Source organism: Heterodontus francisci, chromosome 28, assembly GCF_036365525.1.
Source record: "Heterodontus francisci isolate sHetFra1 chromosome 28, sHetFra1.hap1, whole genome shotgun sequence".
Classification (NCBI taxonomy): Eukaryota; Metazoa; Chordata; class Chondrichthyes; order Heterodontiformes; family Heterodontidae; genus Heterodontus; species Heterodontus francisci.
In genome coordinates, this window is record NC_090398.1 from 31924768 (window position 1) to 31947703 (window position 22936).

The 22936-nt window shown below is 44.4% G+C and overlaps 1 protein-coding gene across 3 annotated transcripts in view; it reads right to left on the reverse strand.

Moving 5' to 3' along the window:
• The window catches only part of LOC137385170 (NACHT, LRR and PYD domains-containing protein 3-like), a 67981-nt gene that overhangs the window by 33130 nt on the left and 11915 nt on the right, over positions 1-22936 (reverse strand). For 2 of the 3 annotated variants that reach the window (XM_068060139.1, XM_068060141.1), the window contains exons 4-6: positions 18620-18786; positions 13082-13253; positions 12911-12976 (exon numbers count right to left, since the gene is read on the reverse strand). In XM_068060139.1, the coding sequence (XP_067916240.1) occupies positions 12911-12976; positions 13082-13253; positions 18620-18786 (405 nt within the window). The remainder of the gene's footprint in view (positions 1-12910; positions 12977-13081; positions 13254-18619; positions 18787-22936) is intronic. The other variant, XM_068060140.1, reaches the window with a different exon arrangement.

Genomic DNA, 22936 nt, shown 5'->3' on the forward strand with positions numbered 1-22936 from the left:
GGCAACGTATCAATTTAAAAATTCTCATTATTTTCAAATCCCTCCATGGCCTGGACCCTCACTATCTCTGTAACCACCTCCAGCCTGACAAAACTCTGAGGTCTCTGTGTTTCACCAAGGGTAGAGTAACACAGTTATGTCACTGGACTAGTAAGCCAGAGGCCTGGACCACTGACCCAGAGATATATACAACCATGGCAGCTGGGGAATGTAAATTCTGTTCAGTAAATAAATCTGGAATAAAGCTAGTATCAAGAATTTTGTGCAGGAAATCTACCAGATTGTCATGAAAACCCACCTGGTTCACTAATGTCGTTTTGGGAAAGAAATTCACCCTCCTTATCCAGGCTGGTTCTAGGTGACTACAGACACACAACAATGTGGCTGACTGTGAACTGCTGGCTGAAATGGCCTGGCAAGTTACTCAGTTCTGTCAAATTGGTAAAAAAAAGTGTAAGCAGTATAAAACCAGACAAACCACCTGGTGTTGACGGAGGCTCCTGACACCACATGCATAACCAGCCCAGTCAACCCTGTAAACTCCTCTTCACCAACATCTTGTGCCAAAATTCAGAGAGCTGTCTCACAGACTTGTCAGGCATCAGCCTAAGATATTCATAATCACAGAATCATTTGTAGCTTCACCAGGTTGATACCTCATTTTGAGTTATGTCTGGTGCTGTTCCTGGCATGCCCTCCTGCACTCTTCATTGAACCTGGTTTTGTCTCCTGGCTTGATGGTAATGGTAGAGTGGTGAATATGCCGGGTCTTGAGGTTACAGATTGTGATTGAGTACAATTCTGCTGCTGCTGATGGCCCACAGCACCCCATGGATGCCCAGTTTTGCATTGCTAGATCTGTTTGAAAACTATCCCATTTAGCACAGTGGTAGTGCCACACAACACGATGGAGGGTCTCCTCAATGTGAAGGCAGAACTTTATCTCCCCAAGGACTGTGCAGAGGTCACTCCTACCAATACTGTCATGGACAGGTGCATCTGTGGCAGGCAGATTGGTGAGGACAAGGTCAAGTATGTTTTTCCTGCTTGTTGGTTCCCTCACCACCTGCTGCATACCCAGTCTAGCAGCTATGTCCTTTAGGACTCGGCCAGTTCGGTCAGTAGTGGTGTAACCGAGCCACTCTTGGTGATGGACATTGAAGTCCCGCATCCAGAGTACATTCTGTGCCCTTGCCATCCTCAGTGTTTCCTCCAAGTGGTGTTCAACATGGGGGGTACTGGTTCAACATCGGTGGTAATCAGCAGGAGGTTTCCCTACCCGAGTTTGACCTGATACCATGAAACTTCATCAGGTCCGCAGTCGATGTTGAGGACTCCCAAGGAAATTCCATTCCGACTGTATTCCACTGTGCCAACACCTCTGCTGGATCTGTCCTGCCAGTAGGACAGGACATACCCGGGGATGGTGATGGCAGTATCTGGGACAGTATCTGTCAGGTATGATTCCGTGAGTATGACTATGTCAGGTAATTGCTTGACTAGTCTGTGGGAAAGCTCTCCCAATTTTGGCACAAGTCCCCAGATGTTATTAAGGAGGACTTTGCAGGGTCGACAGGGCTGGGTTTGCTGTTGTAATTTCCGATGCCTAGGTCAATGCCGGGTGGTCTGTCTGGTTTCATTCTGTTTTATTGACTTTGTAGCGGTTAGGTACAACTGAGTGGCTTGCTAGGCGATTTTAGAGGGCATGTAAGAGTTAACCACATTGTTGTGGGTCTGGAGTCACATGTAGGCCAGACCAGGCAAGGACAGCAGATTTCCTTCCCTAAAGGACATTAGTGAACCAGATGGGTTTTTACAACAATCGACAATGATTTCATGGCCATCATTAGACTAGCTTTTAATTCACATTTCACCTTCTGCTGTGATGGGATTCGAACCCATGTCCCCAGAAAAATACCTTGAGTCTCTGGGTTACTAGTCCAGTGACAATGCCACTACACCACTGCCTGCCCGCAGACAAGAAATAAGACTCATCAAAGACAGATTCTTCAAACAAAGGAATGAACCTTCGATACGCGACCATGTTCCAGGAAAGGCTCACAAAAGCTTGTAACGTGTCCTGAAATCATCCCAAGCCAATATAAAAAAATGGGCGGACAAGAATGCAAAGACCCAAAATTTTCAACTAGGGGATGAAGTATTAGTATTATTACCTTTACAGGGTGAACTATTAAAAGCAGGTTCAGTATAAAGTTGTGAAAAGAGTGGGTACGGTAAATTACTTGATTGACACCCGTGATCACCCGGAAAAGAATTGGCTGTTTGATATCAATATGTTGATGCAATATTACCACAGGGAGGAGGATAAACCAGTACAGGTATGCTAGGTAATGGGGACTATTGAGAAGGAAAAGGATAGTGAGGATGAGGTAGAAGCAGGCCTAGACAATTTTCAGATTGAACCTCCTGCTGTCCAGTTAGCTAATACAGAATGGCAAGGAAAATTGGACAACATGCTTTTGTACTTACAGACAGAACAACGTGAAGACCTAACAAGACTTTTCACAGCGTTTAAGAGTCCGTCAGGATAAGCCAGGATGTACAACCTTAGCCACACATGATGTGGATATAGTGGAATCCATTCCGATAAAACTTGTTATCTCTTGCCCCACCCCTGCTTTATTTGCTTAAAACCTATTCCATTTCTTCCCATTGCTAGTTCTGACGAAAGATCACTGACCTAAAATGTTAACTCTGCTTCTCGCTCCACAGATGCTGCCAGACCTGCTGAGTATTTCCAGCATTTCTTGTTTTTATTTCAGATTTCCAGCATCTGCAGTATTTTGCTTTTATTTTAGCCTATAAAACACTATTAAACACTATCCTTACCGCTTAAGTCCAGACAAACAGGCTCAAGTAAAAGCAGAAACCCATGCTAGAAAACAAAGTGACTGAATGGAGTCAAAGCAGCTGGAGTTCACCAATAGTTATTCATGTTTAAACCTGACAGGTCAACCCAACTTTGCATAGGCTACAGCAAAGTCAATGCAGTAATGAAGGCAGACTTGCTCAATTTCTCACTTGGAAGACTATTTACAGAGTGGGCAGTGCCATTTGTCTTAGAGGTAAATTTGGTTCGAGAGATACTGGCAAATTCCTTTGACACCCCAAGCTCAGAAAGAAGCTGTTTTTGTTACAATGGACGGGGTTTTCCAGTGTCAAGTGATACCACGCAGATTCATGACTCAAAAAAAAATTTCAGAGACTAGTGAACCCAGTAGTGGCCAGTGTTCCTAATGATGCAGGTAATCTTGCTGAGGTGCTGGTCTTTAGGAATACTTGGAAACAAAACATGAAAAAACCGGGAGACTATGTTTGGAAGGTTGCAATTGGCTGATGGAAACAACCTTTGTAAAAAAAAAAATGTTTAAACCAAAATGCCAGAATATAAAGATAACGTTTATTGTTACAGCCTTATCATTTGAAGATTGGACACATTTTGGGGAAAAAAACGATGTTATCGCCAATGCTTTGTCAGAAATTTAACCTTATTTCAGTTCCAGGAGCAACAAAGCTACAAAGAAAAATTGTGTTAACTACCAGTAGAATGAATGATGGGTATGAATGCGAAAATGTGTTTATACTGTTTTTTCCAATTTCTGTTTTACGTTGTAATGAAACGCATTCAGGAATGGTGTTTCATTTCGCCAAGGGCGGAGGTGTTACAAGTGCTTTGTTTTTCAAAAGAAAACTTGGAGTTTTGTGTTTTGAAAGACTAGGAGAAAAAAGGATTTCTCTCTGAGAGCACTGAATGCTGAACTGGGTGGGCATAGATTGCAAGGCAACCTGTTTCCAAACAACAGCAAGGGAAATGACAGGTCACCTGACTTACTGTTAAGAGTTCAGTTTCACTTTTGCTTTGTGAGCGACCAGTGCTGGGCAGGCAGGAGGCAGAACAAACTGGCAGGCAGTTGTTTTTTTTTGTTCGTTTTTCTTTTTGCAGACCAGAAAAAGACCTCTCCCTGAAAAGAAGACTTGTCTCTCTTAAGAAAGGGAACCCAACATCTGAGTTGTGGCTGTGTTCGACCTGGAGAGAGAAAAACAGCCCTGGAGAGGAAAAGACCCAGAGAAAGAGGAGTTGCTGCTCTCTATGGAGAAAGGCTCCTTTGCTAAGAGGAAGCCCTGCATTGTTAAAGGTAGCAAATTGCTATTGCCTCCACGTTCAGGAAAATCTCTGCCTCAAGAGTGATTCCTGTTGTTTGTGTTTTGGGAGATCTTGAAATTTCAAGAAAGCTTCTATTGCTAGACTGTTACTTTAAAATTTCGGTAGAGCTGTTGCTGCATCCTTTGCTGAAAGACCCGTTTGATGCCTGCTGCAGATGAATTACCTTGAACGCCTACCCATCACAGACTGTTCATCAAACCCGCCAGGAGAGACTTCGAGTAGCATCTGACTATTCGACTCTGGGATCCCTCTCCGATCTAGAAATATCCTACCAGCCCGTGACCACCAACTATCTCATTATTGCTAAGAAATAGTTGAACATCAAAAAGCTTTTTCCCCCAGTTAACCGATTTTTGAATGCATGTGTGTGTGCATGAGGGCTAGGAAGAATAAGAAGCTATGAAATCTTTTTATGCATACAGATTTAACCCATTACTGTTTAAGATTTAGTTTATTAGTAAATAGTTAATTTTGTTGTTGTTTAAAGAAACCTGGTTTGGTGTACTTTATTCTGGGGGATAAATAAAGTGTTTAATTTGGCTAATTTTCAGTAGGAAGGAAACTTTACTAGTATGTTGTGACCCGTGAAGTAGTGGGACTGAATTAGCACTGCATTACTCCCACCTTGGTGACTACAATGTGAATAGGTATGAAGTTATCCACTTTCGTAGAAAAAACAGTACAACAGAGTAATTCTTAAATGGTGAGAGGTTGGGAAATGTTCATGTCGAAAAGGACCTGGTGTCCTTGTTCATGAGTCATTAAAAGCGAGCATGCAGGTGCAGCAAGCAATTAGGAAGATAAAAGGTATGTTGGCCTTCATTGTGAGAGGATGAGAATACAGGAGTAAAAATGTCTTGCTGCAACTGTATGGAGCCTTGGTGAGACCAACCCTGGAATATTGTGCACAGTTTTTGTATCCTCATTGAAGGAAGGATAAACTTGCCATAGAGGGAGTACAATGCAGATTCACCAGACTTGTCCCTGGGACACTGTCTTATGAGAAGAGATTGAGGAAACTGGGTTTGTATTATCTAGATTTTCAAAAAATGAGAGGTGATCTCATTGAAACATACAAAATTCTTACAGGGTGTGACAGGGTGGATGTAGGTAGGATGTGTCTCCTGGCTTGTGAGTCTAGAACCGGGGGACCTAGTCTCCGAATAAGATAGGCCATTTAAGACTGATTTGAGGAGGAATTTCTTCACGCAGAGGGTAGGAAATCTTTGGAATTCTCTACTCCAGAGGGCTGTGAAAGTTCAATCATTGAGCATGTTCAAGACAGAAATTGATAGCTATCCGGATGCTAATAACATCAAGAGATATGGAGATAACGTAGGGTAGTGGTATTGAGGTAAATGATCGGCCATGATCTAACTGAATGGTGGAGCAGGCTCAATGGGCAGAATGACCTACTCCTGCTCCTTTGTTCCTATGCTCCTAATTAAAATTACAGGTGACTGGAAGCTAACAATTATTCAGCAGTTTTACACATACATTCATTGATTGTGTTTTTATAACAGTCCAGTCATGTTACTGATTAGAATTAGAAATTGAACTACTGCGCACTTCACTCAGTGTAATGTTAAAGCAGAAAAAATTCACAGTTCATCTGAACTGTTCTACCAATAATTATACTGCATTGTTTTGTTTTGGTCTTGAATTCCTATAATGCAGGCTTGGGAAATTAAAAATATGTTTCTGTTAGTCATTACATTGGGTTCAAAAACAACTCCAGAGTTAAAGGATTATTCTTTGAGTAGAATGAGATTCTCTCTTTCACTGTCATTAGGAAGTTGGCCAATAACTAACTTTCCAGTCACTCTGAACATTGTCTTTTCCTCACATTTCTCCACAGATTAATGTTCTATTGTGTGAACATTAACATATATTCTCAGATTGGATCAAACACACTCTGATGTCTCATTCTTTGCTGTGAAATGATAACATTTTAATGTTTCACATTTCTCCACCTCTTTCCCTACAGTTTAAAAGGAGACAAATCAGAGCCAGGGAACTACAGGCCTATCAGCCTGACATCCCTTATTGGGAAGATGTTAATGGGATCAGAAGAAATGTCCTTTATGTTTACAGGGAAATGAAGGGACCAATAGAAATTCATAACTGAGCTTCTGAGAAAATAGCTTCTGCCCAACAAATTTTGCAGAGTTTTTTTTGAGGAAGTCATTGGGATGGTGGATGAGGGAAATCCTGTGCACATCGTCTACTTGGACTTTCAGAAAGTCTTTGATCAGGTTTCTCACACTAGGTTACTTCAGAAGATGGAATCTTGATGTATCAGTAGAAATTTGAAACTCTGGATTAGGAATTGTCTTCAATCCTGCAGCCAAAATGTTATAATTAACAGATGTGATTCAGCTTGAAGACATGTTACAAGTGACTGGTCCTAGACCTGCTACTTCTTCACCGTCTGTATTAATGACCTGGACAGTGGCGTTGGGAGGATGCGAAGTAGGTTTGCAGATGACACTAACATATGTACAACGGTTAAAACGGTCGAGGAGGGCAATCAAATCCAAAAACATTGTAGATGTGCCAGGAGAGTGAAGCAAACATGGGAAATGGCATTTAATTTAGTTAAATGTAGTGCCACACATATTGATCGGGCAATCAGAGAACACAGGAATCATTCGGAAGCATCAATAGTGAGAGAGTGAGAGAGGGAAAAAAGATCTTGGTGTTATTGTACACAGATCACTGAAGGTTAATGACCAATGCAAAGAATCATTGCTCAAGTTACCAAAGTACTGGGTTATATTAATAGAACCACTCAGTATAAAAGAGAAGGCACCACTTTGACACTGTACAGGTCACTGGTCAGACCACATCTGGATACTGTGCCCAGTCTTGGTTCCCCCACATGGTGAATGATATAGTGCCATTGGAAAAGGTACAGAGGAAATCTTCAGGTATGATTCCTATCTTAGGGAACCTGAGCTACTGAGACAAGGTCAAGGACATTTGTCTATTTATTTTAGAGCAGCACAGGTTTTGTTTGCACTGGAGTGCTGCCTTGGGTTGCATTAGAGTGCTACAGTGGAAGCTTGGTAAGTGAGGAAGCTCGAGAAGGAGTGAGTGAGGAGCTCCTTTCATTTCCTATCTGTCCTCAGAGTGAGGGGAGCCGAGAGCTTCCAAAGAGCACAGCTGACTGGGAGAAGACTCGGAGCGCAGCGTTCCGGACCGGTAAGTATAAAAAAACTTACCTCTGGTAAAAAAAAAACTGAAAGTGACGTCACAGGAAAGCTGTGACCTGATTGGCTGGTAGGGAACTTTTTTACTGAATTTGAAAATAAAACATTGAAAAAAATTGATTAAAACCCTAATTAACTAATTAATAAGTAGAGTAACTAAACCAGAGGGAGGAGATTACTGTATTTAGTTAGCATTTAATATTTATAGTAGGAATCTAGCACAAGGGACCATATAGTTATAACAATTTAGTCAGGATTTAATCAGTATTTATTTATTTTAAATTAATTTATTAATTAGTGCTAGAAATGTCAGTTAGAGGGGTGAAGTGCTTCACCTGTGTGATGTGGGAGGTCCGTGACACTTCCAGCGTTCCGGACGACTACATCTGCAGGAAGTGTACCCAGTTGCAGCTCCTCACAGACCACATGGATCGGTTGGAGCGGCAACTGGATGCACTTAGGAGCATGCAGGTGGCAGAGGGCGTCATAGACAGGAGTTTTAGAGAAGTGGTTACACCCAAGGTGCAGGCAGATAGATGGGTGACCGCTAGAAGGGGCAGGCAGTCAGTGCAGGAATCCCCTGTGACTATCCCCCTCTCCAACAAGTATACCATTTTGGATACTGTTGGGGGAGATGGCCGATCAGGGGAAAACAGCAGCAGCCAGAGCAGTGGCACCACAGCCGGCATTGTTGTTCAGCAGGGAGGGACAAAGCGTAGAAGAGCAATAGTTATAGGGGACTCTATAGTCAGGGGCACAGATAGGCACTTCTGTGGACATGAAAGAGACTCCAGGATCGTATGTTGCCTCCCTGGTGCCAGGGTCAAGGATGTCTCTGAACGGACAGGGGGCATTCTGAAGGGGGAGGGTAAACAGCCAGAGGTTGTAGTACAAATCAGTACCAATGACATAGGCAGGAAGAGTGACGAGGTCCTGCAGGGGGAGTTTAGGGAGTTCGGTAGAAAGTTAAAAGACAGGACCTCGAGGGTTGTAATCTCGGGATTACTCCCTGTGCCACGTGCCAGTGAGGCTAGAAATAGGAAGATGGTGCAGCTAAACACGTGGCTGAACAGCAGGTGTAGAAGGGAGGGTTTCAGATATCTGGACCATTGGGATCTCTTCAGGGACAGATGGGATCTGGACAAGAAGGACGGGTTGCATCTAAACTGGAGGGGCACAAATATCCTGGCTGCAAGGTTTGCTAGCGTCACTCGGGAGGGTTTAAACTAGTGTGGCAGCGGGATGGGAACCAGAGCAGTCGGACAGCTAGTGAAATAAATGAGGGGGAACTAGTAAATAAGGCCAGTAAGACGAACAGAAAGAGCAGGCAGGGAGATGTTGTGGAGCACAGCGGGACTGGTGGTCTGAAGTGCATTTGTTTCAATGCGAGAAGTATAACAGGTAAGGCAGATGAACTTAGAGCTTGGATTAGTACTTGAAACTATGATGTTGTTGCTGTTACAGAGACTTGGTTGAGGGAAGGACAGGATTGGCAGCTCAATGTTCCAGGATTTAGAAGCTTCAGGCGGGATAGAGGGGGATGTAAAAGGGGTGGGGGAGTTGCATTTACTTGTTAAGGAGAATATCACAGCTGCTCTGCGGGAGGACACCTCAGAGGGGTCATGCAGCGAGGCAATATGGGTGGAGCTCAGGAATAGGAAGGGTGCAGTCACGATGTTGGGGGTTTTCTACAGGCCTCCCAACAGCCAGCGGGAGGTAGAGGAGCAGATATGTAGACAGCTTTTGGAAAGATGTAAAGGTGGTGGGTGATTTTAACTTCCCCTATATTTTTATTTTATTTAGAGATACAGCACTGAAACAGGTCCTTCGGCCCACCGAGTCTGTGCTGACCAACAACCACCCATTTATACTAACCCTGCAACAATCCCATATTCCCTACCACTGACCTGCACTAGGGGCAATTTACAATGGCCAATTTACCTATTAACCTGCAAGTCTTTGGCTGTGGGAGGAAACTGGAGCACCCGGCGAAAACCCAAGCGGTCACAGGGAGAACTTGCAAACTCCGCACACGCAGTACCCAGACTCGAACCCGGGTCCCTGGAGCTGTGAGGCTGCGATGCCAACCACTGTGCCACTGTGCCGCCCTTATTGACTGGGACTCACTTAGTGCTCGGGGCTTGGATGGGGCAGAATCTGTAAGGAGCATTGAGGAGGGCTTCTTGAAACAGTATGTAGATAGTCCAACGAGGGATGAGGCCGTACTGGAACTGGTGTTGGGGAATGAGCCCAGCCAGGAGGTCGAAGTTTCAGTAGGGGACTATTTCAGGAACAGTGACCATAATTCCATAAGTTTTAAGGTACTTGTGGATAAGGATAAGAGTAGTCCTCGGGTGAAGGTTCTAAATTGGGGGAAGGCTAATTATAATAATATTAGGCAGGAACTGAAGAATTTAGATTGGGGGCGGCTGTTTGAGGGTAAATCAACAACTGACATGTGGGAGTCTTTCAAACGTCAGCTGATTAGAATCCAGGACCAGCAGGTTCCTGTTAGGAAGAAGGATAAGTTTGGCAAGTTTCGGGAACCTTGGATAATGCGGGATATTGTGAGCCTAGTCAAAAAGAAAAAGAAAGCATTTGTAAGGGCTGGAAGGCTAGGAACAGACGAATCCCTTGAGGAATATAAAGACAGTAGGAAGAAACTTAAGCAAGGAGTCAGGAGGGCTAAAAGGGGTCATGAAAAGTCATTGGCAAACAGGATTAAGGAAAATCCCAAGGATTTTTATACGTATATAAAGAGCAAGAGGGTAACTAGGGAAAGGGTTGGCCCACTCAAGGACAGAGAAGGGAATCTATGTGTGGAGCCAGAGGAAATGGGCGAGGTACTAAATGAGTACTTTGCATCAGTATTCACCAAGGAGAAGGACTTGGTGGATGATGAGCCTAGGGAAGGGAGTGTAGATAGTCTCAATCATCTCATTATCAAAAAGGAGGAGGTGTTGGGTGTCTTGCAAAGCATTAAGGTAGATAAGTCCCCAGGGCCTGATGGGATCTACCCCAGAATACTGAGGGAGGCAAGCAAAGAAATTGCTGGGACCTTGACAGAAATCTTTGCAACTTCATTGCCTACAGGTGAGGTCCCAGAGGACTGGAGAATAGCCAATGTTGTTCCTTTGTTTAAGAAAGGTTGCAAGGATAATCCAGGAAATTATAGGCCGGTGAGCCTTACGTCAGTGGTCGGGAAACTATTAGAGAGGATTCTTCGGGACAGGATTTACTCCCAATTGGAAACAAACGAACTTATTAGCGAGAGGCAGCATGGTTTTGTGAAGGGGAGGTCCTGTCTTACTAATTTGATTAAGTATTTGAAGAAGTGACGAAGATGATTGATGAAGGAAGGGCAGAGGATGTTATCTATACGGACTACAGTAAAGCCTTTGACAAGGTCTCTCATGGCAGACTGGTACAAAAGGTGAAGTCACACGGGATCAGAGGTGAGCTGGCAAGATGGATACAGAATTGGCTCGGTCACAGAAGACAGAGGGTAGCAGTGGAAGGGTACTTTTCTGAATGGAGGGATGTGACTAGTGGTGTTCCACAGGGATCAGTGCTGGGACCTTTGCTCTTTGTAGTATATATAAATGATTTGGAGGAAAATGTAGCTGGTCTGATTAGTAAGTTTGCGGACGACACAAAGGTTGGTGAAGTTGCGGATAGTGATGAGGATTGTCAGAGGACACAGCAGGATATAGATCGGTTGGAGACTTGGGCGGAGAAATGGCAGATGGAGTTTAATCCGGACAAATGTGAGGTAAGGCATTTTGGAAGGTCTAATGCAGGTGGGAAGTATACAATAAATGGCAGAACCCTTAGGAGTATTGACAGGCAGAGAGATCTGGGCGTACAGGTCCACAGGTCACTGAAAGTGGCTTTGCAGGTGGATAAGGTAGTCAAGAAGGCATATGGCATGCTTGCGTTCATTGGTCGGGGCATAGAGTATAAAAATTGGCAAGTCATGCTGCAGCTGTACAGAACTTTAGTTAGGCCACACTGAGAATATTGCGTGCAATTCTGGTCGCCACACTACCAGAAGGACGTGGAGGCTTTGGAGAGGGTACAGAAGAGGTTTACCAGGATGTTGCCTGGTCTGGAGGGCATTAGCTATGAGGAGAGGTTGGAAAAACTCGGATTGTTTTCACTGGAATGACGAAGGTGGAGGGGCGACATGATAGAGGTTTACAAAGTTATGAGCGGCATGGACAGAGTGGATAGTCAGAAGCTTTTTCCCAGGGTGGAAGAGTCAGTTACGAGGGGACATAGGTTTAAGGTGCGAGGGGCAAAGTTTAGAGGGGATGTGCGAGGCAAGTTCTTTACACAGAGGGTGGTGAGTGCCTGGAACCTGCTGCCGGGGGAGGTGGTGGAAGCAGGTACAATAGCGACGTTTAAGAGGCATCTTGACAAATACATGAATAGGATGGGAATAGAGGGATACGGTCCCCGGAAGTGCAGAAGGTTTTAGTTGAGGCAGGCATCAAGATTGGCGCAGGCTTGAAGGGCCGAATGGCCTGTTCCTGTGCTGTACTGTTCCTTGTTCTTTGTTCAGACTTACAGGCAACCTGATAGAGGTCTATTAAATAACTGAATGGCTGGATAGAGTCTCTGTTGATAGATTATTCTAGTTTATCAGATTGGGAGGACCAGCAAACACACATTTAAACTATGTAAATGTAGGAATAAACTGGATGTTCGATGGTTCTTCTTTCCCAGAGAATTGTGAGCCTCTGGAATGTGCTGCTGGCTGCTGACTCTCTGTATATCTTCAAGAGGGAGCTGGACCGGTTCCTGACTGGGACAGAGATCTCATCATGTAGAAGGTAAGTGTCTTCATAGGTAAAATGTGGTCCATGTGATCTCCTGGATTGGTCCGGGGTGGGGGTGGGGGGTCAGAGAGGAATATTACCGAGCACATTTTCCCATATTGGCTCTGGGTGTTTCCATTTTTTTGCTTGACTGTGGGGATGGTGCCTTGTGGGGGTAAGGGGTAAGGGAGGGATGAAGTGTTTAGCCATAATGGTCGAGCCTTCATGGCGTGGGGTAGGTTTGATGGACCATCTGGTCTCTTCCTGCTCATCATTTTGGTGGGACATATTGCTCGGGAACCCTTAACATCTGGGTCAAGGCACTGCTCTTTACTGTGAGCCCAGAGCATCCGTGCAGCACACAGGAGGTTTGTATTAAGATTCACAGCTTATCAGGATCCTGCCAGATGTGTGTAAGACTTCAGAAATAATAATAATCAGCAGCTGGATTAAGTGAAATACAATGTTCACATATTTACAGGATATGACAGAAATCATATGAATTGTAACTTGAATCTGTGCAGAATAATTGAGAATTGACAACAAATCCAAACGATGTTCAATCTTGTTTCTCCAGCCTTTGATTTTCTGATTCCCAGATTCTGTCAATCTCTTAAACAAACGGCTACAGTCAATCATTCTGATTCTCGGAAGTGAAATAAACAGTTTGAAATCTCCATGTCATCACTTACCTTTCAGGTGGCTGGGTAATTCAGATAAACCACGTGCGATGTCCATATAATCAAATGAATCACAACCTGTTTAAATCAATCAATTTTCATGAAATCAGATTTGTGTAATATTATAGTAAATTCTGCAGTGTTTGAATCTGAAGTTGAATTCAGTGTGTGATTTTACCGTACCGAGTTCCTGTATTTCTTTCAGTATTTTCTCCAACTTTGGTAACCTGTGGCACATTTTCACAAAGGATTCCCACATCAGCCTTCGGACCCGAGAGCCTTTCTCCATCACCAGATTTAGGAGAAGTTTGGAACTGTCTGCCCGGTTTCCCTTCTCCACGAGCTCAGTGACTTTCTGTAAAGAATAATAATGAATATCTGAATTCTCAGTTTTGAGCACAGAAAGCAGTCACTGGGCCGGGTACTGATCCATTCTGAACATGGGCTGAATATTCTGTAAACATCTTGATTCAGACATTAATGGCAAATAAATGTGATAAAACTAAATTGAAAATCAGAAGTATTGTTCTAGGAGAGTGAGGAATCACTGAGAATCTGCAGTATTTTAATGGGATTAGTTTTCTCTGTCCTTCAGTATCCAACATGACATCAGATACTGATTGACAATATGATCCACTTGTTTCTCACACTTACTTCCTGCTGTCACACTTTGTGATTTACTCAGAAATAAAACAGCAGTGAATCAGAACTCAAGTGACAGGGAAGGACGATTCTGAATGGAGGGAAGCAGCGAGAAAACTGTCTGAGAAATTATCACTAACCAATCGAAACAACCCCTGTTGATTTATCAGTCAGGAGAATCGACCAATAATTATAATACTGAAAATCCAATCACTCCATATATATTCCCCTCAGTAATTGAGATGTCAGATACTCAATGTTTTGTACACCCGCTGCCAGTATGAAACCTCAGTAACCAGGAGAACATATCCAGCAATGGATAGTCAGGACTTCCATCAACAAATTACATTTAATATAGGACTTTTAATGTCGAGAAACAACCTAAGAAACAACCACAGAGGCTGAATCAGACAGTGGGCCCGAGACAGAGCAGGATAAATTGGCACAGGTGACCAAAACCTAAAGAAAAGGTAAGTTTTAAGAAGGAATGGGATGGGGATCAGTTTCAGGACTGAATTTCAGAGCGTGGGGCCCAAGGTAACTGAAAGATTGAGCACCAGTGGTGATGTGAAGGAAGGGCTGCACAAGAGGACAGGGTCAGAGCAATGGAAAATTCCAGAGGTACGAGAATTGAAGGAGGTTACAGTGATCGGAAGCCTCAGGACCATCAAGTTATTTAAATAGAAGGATAAGAATTTTAAACTGAAGGCCTGAGGGTTGGAAGCCATTCTAGGTATGTGAGCACACATGTGATATCAGAAATGGGACCTGGAGGGGACAGGGTACAGGCAGCAGACTCTGAGTAGCTGAAGATTACAGAGTGTGTAAGGTGGGAGGCTGGGCAGGAGAACATTGGAATAGTCGTGTCTGGAGGCATGGACGAGGGCTCAGCAGGAGATGGGCTGAAGTAGGGATAGAGACTGGCAATGTTACATAGATAGAAGTAGGGGATCATCGTGATGAAGAGAATGTCGGATATGGAGTTCAGCTTGAGGGTGGATGCTGAAATCACAGACAGTCTGTCTTCGCCTCAGGCAGTGGCCAGCAGGAGTTGACAATGTGTCTGCACACGGACACCAGTGGTCCGTGGTTAAAAATGTTGAAGTCCGTGGTAATTGTAAATGTCTTGCTCCAAGTTTTCCCTCCAAATCCTGTTTATTGCCTCTGTTCTCTCCTTTTTTCCAGTCCTACTAAAACTCTTTCCCTTTGTTTTCAGTCCAGACTCCAGTTACACTCGAACCACTACCCTGTTCTTTGTACAGATACTGATGGATCCACTAATATTTTCACCTCTTCCGAACATTGTTTCAGATTCATGGTATTTGCCATTTTATCCTTTCTCTCCTATTTCCCGGTTTCTATCCTTTAACAATCTGCAATTTGAAGATCTAACATTGCAACAATTCTCAGTGGCAGCCGGGAAGCAAATTACATGTTGGGGTGTATTAACAGTGCAAGATTGAGCTGAAAGAATGAGATAATCCTGTCACTTCCGAAAATCATTCATGTGACTGCACTTAGATGACTGTGTATAATTCTGGTTGCCTCAGTACAAAACGTTAATGTTGCTACTGAAAAGAGAAACTAGAATAACTGAGAGAAGGGAGTGGTTGGAATTGAGGAACTATTGTGTAATCTGGGAATGTCCTCATTGGAAAAGAGAATGTTGAGAGGTGATATGATTGCTGTTTCACTTTGTCCAGTACAGTAGAAACAGAGGACACAGCCTGAGCTTCAAGGAGGGTAAATTCACAACTAATCTCTCGTAATAATATTACAGAGTGAACAGTCAGTCTGTAGGACACACTCACTAGGGAGGTTGGAGTTAGTATTGATTCATTCAACTGTGAATTAGACAGATATATTTCAGAAAATAACATTTTGAGATGCACTATTAGTGTAATTTAAGATATGACAGTTTTTATTTATTCATTCATGGGATGTGGATGCCTCTGGCATGGCCAGCATTTATTACCCATGAGAAGGTGCGGGTGAGCTGCCTTCCTGAACCGCTGCAGTCCATGTGTTGAAGGTACACCCACACTGCTGTTAGAGTTCCAGGATTCTGACCCAGTGACAATGAAGGAATGACAATATATTTCCAAGTCAGGATGGTGTGTGACTTGGAGGGGAATTTGGAGGTGGTGATGTTCCCATGCACCTGCTTCCCTTGAACTTCTAGGTGGTAGAGGTCATGGGTTTGAAAGGTGCTGTCGAAGGAGCCTTGATGAGTTACTGCAGTGCATCTTGTCGATGGTGCATACTGCTGTCACTGTGCGTCGATGGTGGAGAGAGCGAATGTTTAAGGTGGTGGATGGGGTGCCAATCAAGCAGGCTGTTTTGGTGCCGAGTTTCTTGAGTGTTGCTGGAGCCGCACTCATCCAGATAAGTGGAGAGTATTCCATCACACTCCTGATTTGTACCTTGGTACTTGTATGGCACGAATGTTACTTGTCATTTATAAGCCCAAGCCCAAATGTTGTCCAGGTCTTTCCCTATGTGGGCACAGACTGCTTCATATATCTGAGGAGTTGCAAATGGAACTGAACACTGTGCAATCATCATCCACATTTCTGACCTTATGATGGAGGGAAGGTCATCGCTGAAGCAACTGAAGATGTTTGTGCCGAGGACACTGCCCTGAGGAACACCTGTAGCGATGGCCTGGGGCTGAGATAATTGGCCTCCAAGAATCATGATCATCTTCCTTTGTGAAAGATGTGACTCCAGTCAGTGGAGAGTTTTCCCCCTGATTCCCATTGACTTCAGTTTTGCTCGAGCTCCTTAATGCCACACTCGGTCAAATATTGTCTTGATGTCAAGGGCCAACACTCTCTCCTTTCCTCCAGAATTTGGTTCTTTTATCCAGGGTTGGACAAAGGCCGTAATGAGGTCTGGAGCCGGGTGTCTGTGGTGGAACCCAAACTGAGCATCGATGAGCAGATTATTGGTAAGTGCCTCTTGAGAGAACTGTTGACAACACCTGCCATCACTTTGCTGATGATTGCGAGTACCCTGTGGGACAGTAATTGACTGGATTGGATTTGTCCTGCTTTTTGTGGAGCAGGACTGACCTGGGCAATTCTTCCAATTTGTCAGGCAGCTGCCAGTGTTGGAACTGCTTCCTAGAGATGTGGTTACTTCATCACTGCAGATGTGATATCGCCAGGGCCCATAGAAGTTGCTGTGTCCAGTGCACTCAGCCATTTCTTTTATCACGTAGGGTAAATAAAACTGGCTGAAGACTGGCATCTGTGAAGGTGTGGACCTCAGGAGGAGGTCAAGATGGATCATCTACTTGAAACTTCTGGCTGAAGATGGCTGCGAATGCTTCAGCTTTGTTTTCTGCACTCTGGGCTCCGCCATTATGGACGATGCAGATGTTTGCGGAACGTCCTCTTCAGTTAGTTGTTTAATTGTCCAGCACTATATGACTGGGTGTGGCAGGACTATGAAGTTTTATGATTTGTTGGTTGTGGGATCGCTTGTCTGTTTACAGCATGCCACTTCTGCTGTTCAGCATGTAGTCCTGTGATGTAGCTTCACTATGTTGGCACCTCAATTTCAGTTTGCCTGGTGCTGCTCCTGACATGCTCTCCTACTCTCCTCATTGAACCAGAGTTGGTCCCCTGGCTTGATGATAATGGTAGAGTGAGGGATACGACAGGCCATGAGGTCACAGAATGTAGTGAAATATCATTCTGCTGCTGCTCGTGGCTCCCAGCACCTCATGGATGCTCAGTTTTGGATGATAGATCTATTCTGTATCATCACATTTAGAACGGTGGTAGTGCACACAACATGATGGAGGAGTCATCAGTTCCCAAACGTGACTTAGTCTCCACAAGGACTGTGTGGTGATCACTCCTACCAATACGGTCATGGACAGATACATCTGCGACAGGTAGATGGGTGAGGACAAGTAGATTTTTTTCCTTGTGTTGGTTCTTTCACCATCCTCTGCATGCCCTGTCTGCCAGATATGTCCTTCAGGATTGGCCAGCTCGGTCAGGAGTGATTCTACTGAGCCACTCTTGATGGACATTACAGATTCTCCACCCTCACCCCCTCCAGAGTAAATTCTTGTTCCACGTGACATGAAGGAATACAGATTCCTCAACTGAGGGTGGACAATAATCAGAAAGTGGTTTCCTCGTCCATGTCTGACCTCAGGTCATGAGATTTCACGGGATTCAGAGTCAATGTTGAGGTCTCTCGTGGCCAACCTTGTCTACTGTATATCACTGGACCAGCATCTCCCATCGTTCTGTCTGGTGGGAAAAGACATACCTAGGAATAGTGATGGAGGAGTCTGGGATATTGATTGATGGTTAGACTTGATCATACCTAGGTCAGGCTGTTGCTTAACTGAGCTGTGGGATAATTTCTTTCAATATTTTTCCAAGTCTGCAGATGTTACTGAGGAATTTGGAGGGTCAGCGGGCTGTGTGACTGAATACGATTCTGGTCGGTCCACCTGGTTTTACTATTATACTTTTTTGTAGCAGTTTGAGTGACTTCCTGGGCCATTTCAAAGGGCAGTTAAGAGTCAACCACACCACTGTGTCTGGAGTCACAGGTAGGCCAGGCTGGATAAAGACGGCAGGTTTTCTTCCCTAAAGGATGTTACTGAACCAGCTGGGTTTTGACAAATATCCAATATTATTTAATGAATTCAAACTCACAAACTGCCACTGTGAGATTTGAGCTCAGGTGTCTGGATTATTGATCCAGATCTCTGGTATAACAATCCAGTAACATGATCACTATGTCACTGGACCCAAACGTGGTGAGTGTAACACGCTTGGAAGGAACAGGTGACTTTTGACCTCTGGTTCCCAAAGCTCTCCACCTCTGGGCTTTTCCACATACCTGGGTCTGTTGTAGACTAGCTGATAAAGATCAGTTAACAATTAACAACTCCATTATCAGTGCAGTATGTGACTGCCCAAATGTTAGAAGGCGAGTCAGACCTTGGTCATTTTTTACCCAGCATTTCCTATGCTCCCATGTGACTATATTCTATCAGTTCTGTGACATTGGAACAAATTAACCTCATTCTGTATCCCTCCCACTTACTTGATGCTCTTGTCCAGTGAAATGGTCCTCCTCTTTTAATACGAGACTAAGTCCCTCCACTCCTTCTTCAATCGCCTGTTCTAGTCTGTCCCGGTAGAATTTCATCAACTTGAACAGCTGGTAATCGTCGCACTTTGTCAGGAAATCAGTGATTGTGGAGTTCGGATCTGTGAACACAAATGGAGAAAACTAAACACATTGTCGGTATTCTATCCAAACTGTTACATTTCCTCTGATATCAAACAGCTGAAACCTCCTGTGAGCATTACCAAACAAATAAAGTGGGGGTGGGGCAAGAGATAACCAAAGAGAAAGTGTTGATAAGACAAGGTCACAGAGAATAACTGACCAGAAGATCATGGGGCAAAGACAAATGGTACGTTAATGGTGTGGTAAAAGACAAAGCACAGAGGGTGTTAATTGACAGAACAATAGAACAGCCTGGCCCAAAGCACAAACATGAAAAAAGCAGTGGGTAGGCACATGGTTAAAAAAAATGAATGATGAAACAAAATAAAACAAGCAAATAAAAAGTAAAAAAGAAAAAATAACTAACCCTTCATGCTCTGAAATTATTGAATGCAATGTTCAATCCGGCAGGATGCAGCATGCCTAATCGGGGAATGAGATGCTGTTCCTCGAGCTTGTGTTGATGTTCACTGGAACACTGCAGCAATCCCAGGACAAAGATGTGGGCATGAGAGCAGGGGGGTGTGTTGAAATGGCAAGCAAACGGAAGCTCGGGGTCCTGCTTTCGAACTGAGCGGAGGTGTTCCGTAAAGCGGTCACCCAGTCTGCGTTTGGTCTCCCCAGTGTAGAGGAGACCACATTGTGAGCAGCGAATACAGTATACTACATTGAAAGAAGTACAAGTAAATCGCTGCTTCACCTGAAAGGTGTGTTTGGGGCCATGGATAGTGAGGAGAGAGGAGGTAAATGGGCAGGTAATACACCTCCTGTGATTTGCATGGGAAGGTGCCGTGGGAAGGGGACGAGCTGTCGGGAGTAATGGAAGAGTGGACCAGGGTGTCGCGGAGCTAACGATCCCTTCGGAATGCTGACAGGGGAAGGGAGGGGAAGATGCATTTAGTAGTGGCATCACGCAGGATGTGATGGAAATGGCGGGGGATGATCCTTTGGATGTGGAGGCTTGTGGGTGGAAAGTGAGGACAAGGGGAACCCTGTCGCCGTTCTTCGGGGTGAGGGTAGAAGTGTGGAAAACGGGCTGGACACGGTTGAGGGCCCTATCAACCACAGTGGGGGGGAATCCTCGGTTGAGGAAAAAGGAAGATATATCAGACGCACTGTCGTGGAAGGTTGCATCAGCAGAGCAGATGCATCGGAGACAGAGAAACTGGGAGAATAGAATGGAGTCCTTGCAGGAGGCAGGGTGTGAAGAATTGTAGTCAAGGTAGTCGTGGGAGTCAGTGGGCTTATGAATATTAGTAGACAGCCTATCCCCAGAGATGGAGATAGAGAAGTTAAGGAAAGGAAGAAGTGTCAGAGATGGACCATGTAAAGGTGAGAGAAGAGTGGAAATTAGAAGCAATGTTGAGAAAGATTTCCAGTTCAGGGCGGGAGTATGAAACGGCACCAACACAGTCATCAATTTACCAGAAAAAGAGTTGGGGGAGGGGGCCTGAGTGGGACTGGAACAAGGAATGTTCGACATATCCCACAAAAAGACAGGCATAACTAGGACCCATGCGGGTACCGATAGCAACACCTTTTACTTGAAGGAAGTGAGTGGAGTTGAAGGAAAAGTTGTTCAATGTGAGAACAAGTTCAGCCAGGTGGAGGAGTGGTGATGGTGGATGGGGACTGGTTGGGCCTCTGTTCAAGGAAGAAGCAGAGAGCCCTCAAACCATCCTGGTGGGGAATTGGGGTGTAGAAAGATTAGACGTCCATACTGAAGAGGAGGCGGTTAGGGCTAGGAAACTGGAAATTGTCAAAATGACGTAGGGTGTCAGAAGAGTCACGGATTTTTTTTATCTGTTTGTGGGATGTGGGTGTCGCTGGCAAGGCCAGCATTTGTTGTCCATCCCTAACTGCCCTTGGACTGATCAGATTGCTTGGCCATTTCAGAAGGCATTTTTAAAAGTCAACCACATTGCTGTGGGTTTGGAGTCACATGTAGGCCAGACCAGGAAAAGATTTCTTACCCTAAAGGACATTAGTGACCCAAATGGATTTTTACAGCAGTCGACAGTGATTTCCTGGTCATCATTAGACCAGCTTTTAATTCCAGATTTATTAATTGAATTCAAAGTTCACCATCTGTGGTGGTGGGATCCAAACCCATGTCCCCAGAACTGGGTTCTGAATTACTAGTCTAGTGACATTATCACTGCACCACCACAGGTGGGAAGAGACTGGACCAGGGGTGAAAAGTTATTGTCAAGATAGGAAGAAATAAGTTCAGTGGGGCAGGAACAGGCTGAAACAATGAGTCTGCCAGGACAGTCCTGTTTGTGGATTTTGGGAAGGAGGTAGAAGCGGGCTGTCCAGGGTTGCAGGACTATGAGGTTAGAACCTGTAAAGGGAAGATCTGCAGAGGAGATGAGGTCAGTGACAGTCCTGTAGACAGTAGCTTGATGTTCAGTGGTGGGGTCATGGTCCAGGGGGAAGTAGGAAGAAGTGTCTGAGAGTTGGTGCTAAGCCTCTGCAAGGTAGAGGTTGGTACACCAGTCAATAACAGCACCACCCTTGTCTGCAGGTTTGATGGCACTGTCGGGGTTAGACCTGAGAGAACAGAGTGCAGAAAGTTCAGAGGGGGACTTCTCTATGCTTATCTCTTGCCCAACCCCGCATTATTTGCTTAAAACCTATTACATTTCCAGCCTTTGACATTTCTGATGGTCACTGACCTGAAACATTAACTCTGCTTCTCTCTCCACAGATGCTGCCAGACCTGCCGAGTATTTCAGGCCTTTATTGTTTTTATTCCATTCAACTCAGGAATGTTTCAGGATGGGTGTAGGATGGGAACAATTGACAGCTCTTAGCTTTGAAGATATTCTTTGTTCTAAACAGACAATGTGCCACTATCCGAATGCATGTGTGGCCATCATTTGCAGGATTATCCATTTTCTTGAAAGGCAAAGTCAATTTTTATAACTCTTCTGCTGCAGTCTGTAATTCTTCATTGTCACAATTCTCGAAAGCATGACACCTTACCCTTTACAGATCTCTGAAGGCTCTATCTGATCAGCTGAAAATTTTCCAAGGTGTTCAGTCACTCTATCTTTATGACAGACTTTAGTAATTTCCTGATAACAGATGTTAGGCTAACTGGTCTCTAATTCCCTGGTTTCACTCTCTCACCTTTCTTAAATAGCAGCACAATATTCAAATCTAAAAGAATGGTTCCCGACTCGAGAGAACTTTGGAAGATTATAGTTAGGATATCTGCAATTAGAGTCAGTCCAAGTGACAGCAAGAAACGTCCAAAGGCACTGGATACAGCAAAGGCTATGGGCCCTGAAAATATGCTGACAGTAGTACTGAAGACCTGTCCTCCAGGACTAACTTAGACAAACTGTTCCAGTACAGCTACAACACTGGCACCTACCCGACAAAGTGGAAAATTGCCCAAGTATGTCCTGTGACAAAAGCAGGACAAATATAATCCAGTTAATTATTGCCCCATCAGTCTGCTCCCAATCATCAGCAAAGTTATTGAAGGTATCATTGACAGTTCTGATGTTCAGTTTGGGTTCCACCAGAGCCGCTCGGCTCCTGACCTCATCACAGCCGTGATCCAAACATGGACAGATGAGCTGAACTCCAGAGATGAGATGAGAGTGTGACTGGCCTTGACATCAAGGCAGCATTTGATCGAGTGCAGTCTTAGGGATATAAACTGGTTCTGCATCACAAATTCTTCTTTTAACACCTCCCACTGATTCGCTATCATTTTACCCATTAACAGCTTTGCCTAGTTTACTGTTGACAGTCTTTGTCTCATCATATTGAAGTCAGCCTTACCTAAATCTGGAATCTTAGCAGCTGCTTCGCGTTTCTCCCTTTCAAAACACGAATTAAACTCAATCATATTATCACTATTACATAAATGTTCACACACTGTTAGGTTGCACCATAGGCTGCAGGACTTCCTCAGGGAAGTGTCCCAGGCCCAACCATCTTCAACTCCTCATCAATGACCCTTCCTCCATTATAAGGTCAGGAGTGGGGATGTTCGCTGATGATTGCACTGTTTTCAGTACCATTCACAACTCCTCAGATACTGAAGCAGGGAGCGCGGGAGGATCGGGGTGCGAGCGCGGTCGGATCGGGGTGCGAGCGCGGTCGGATCGG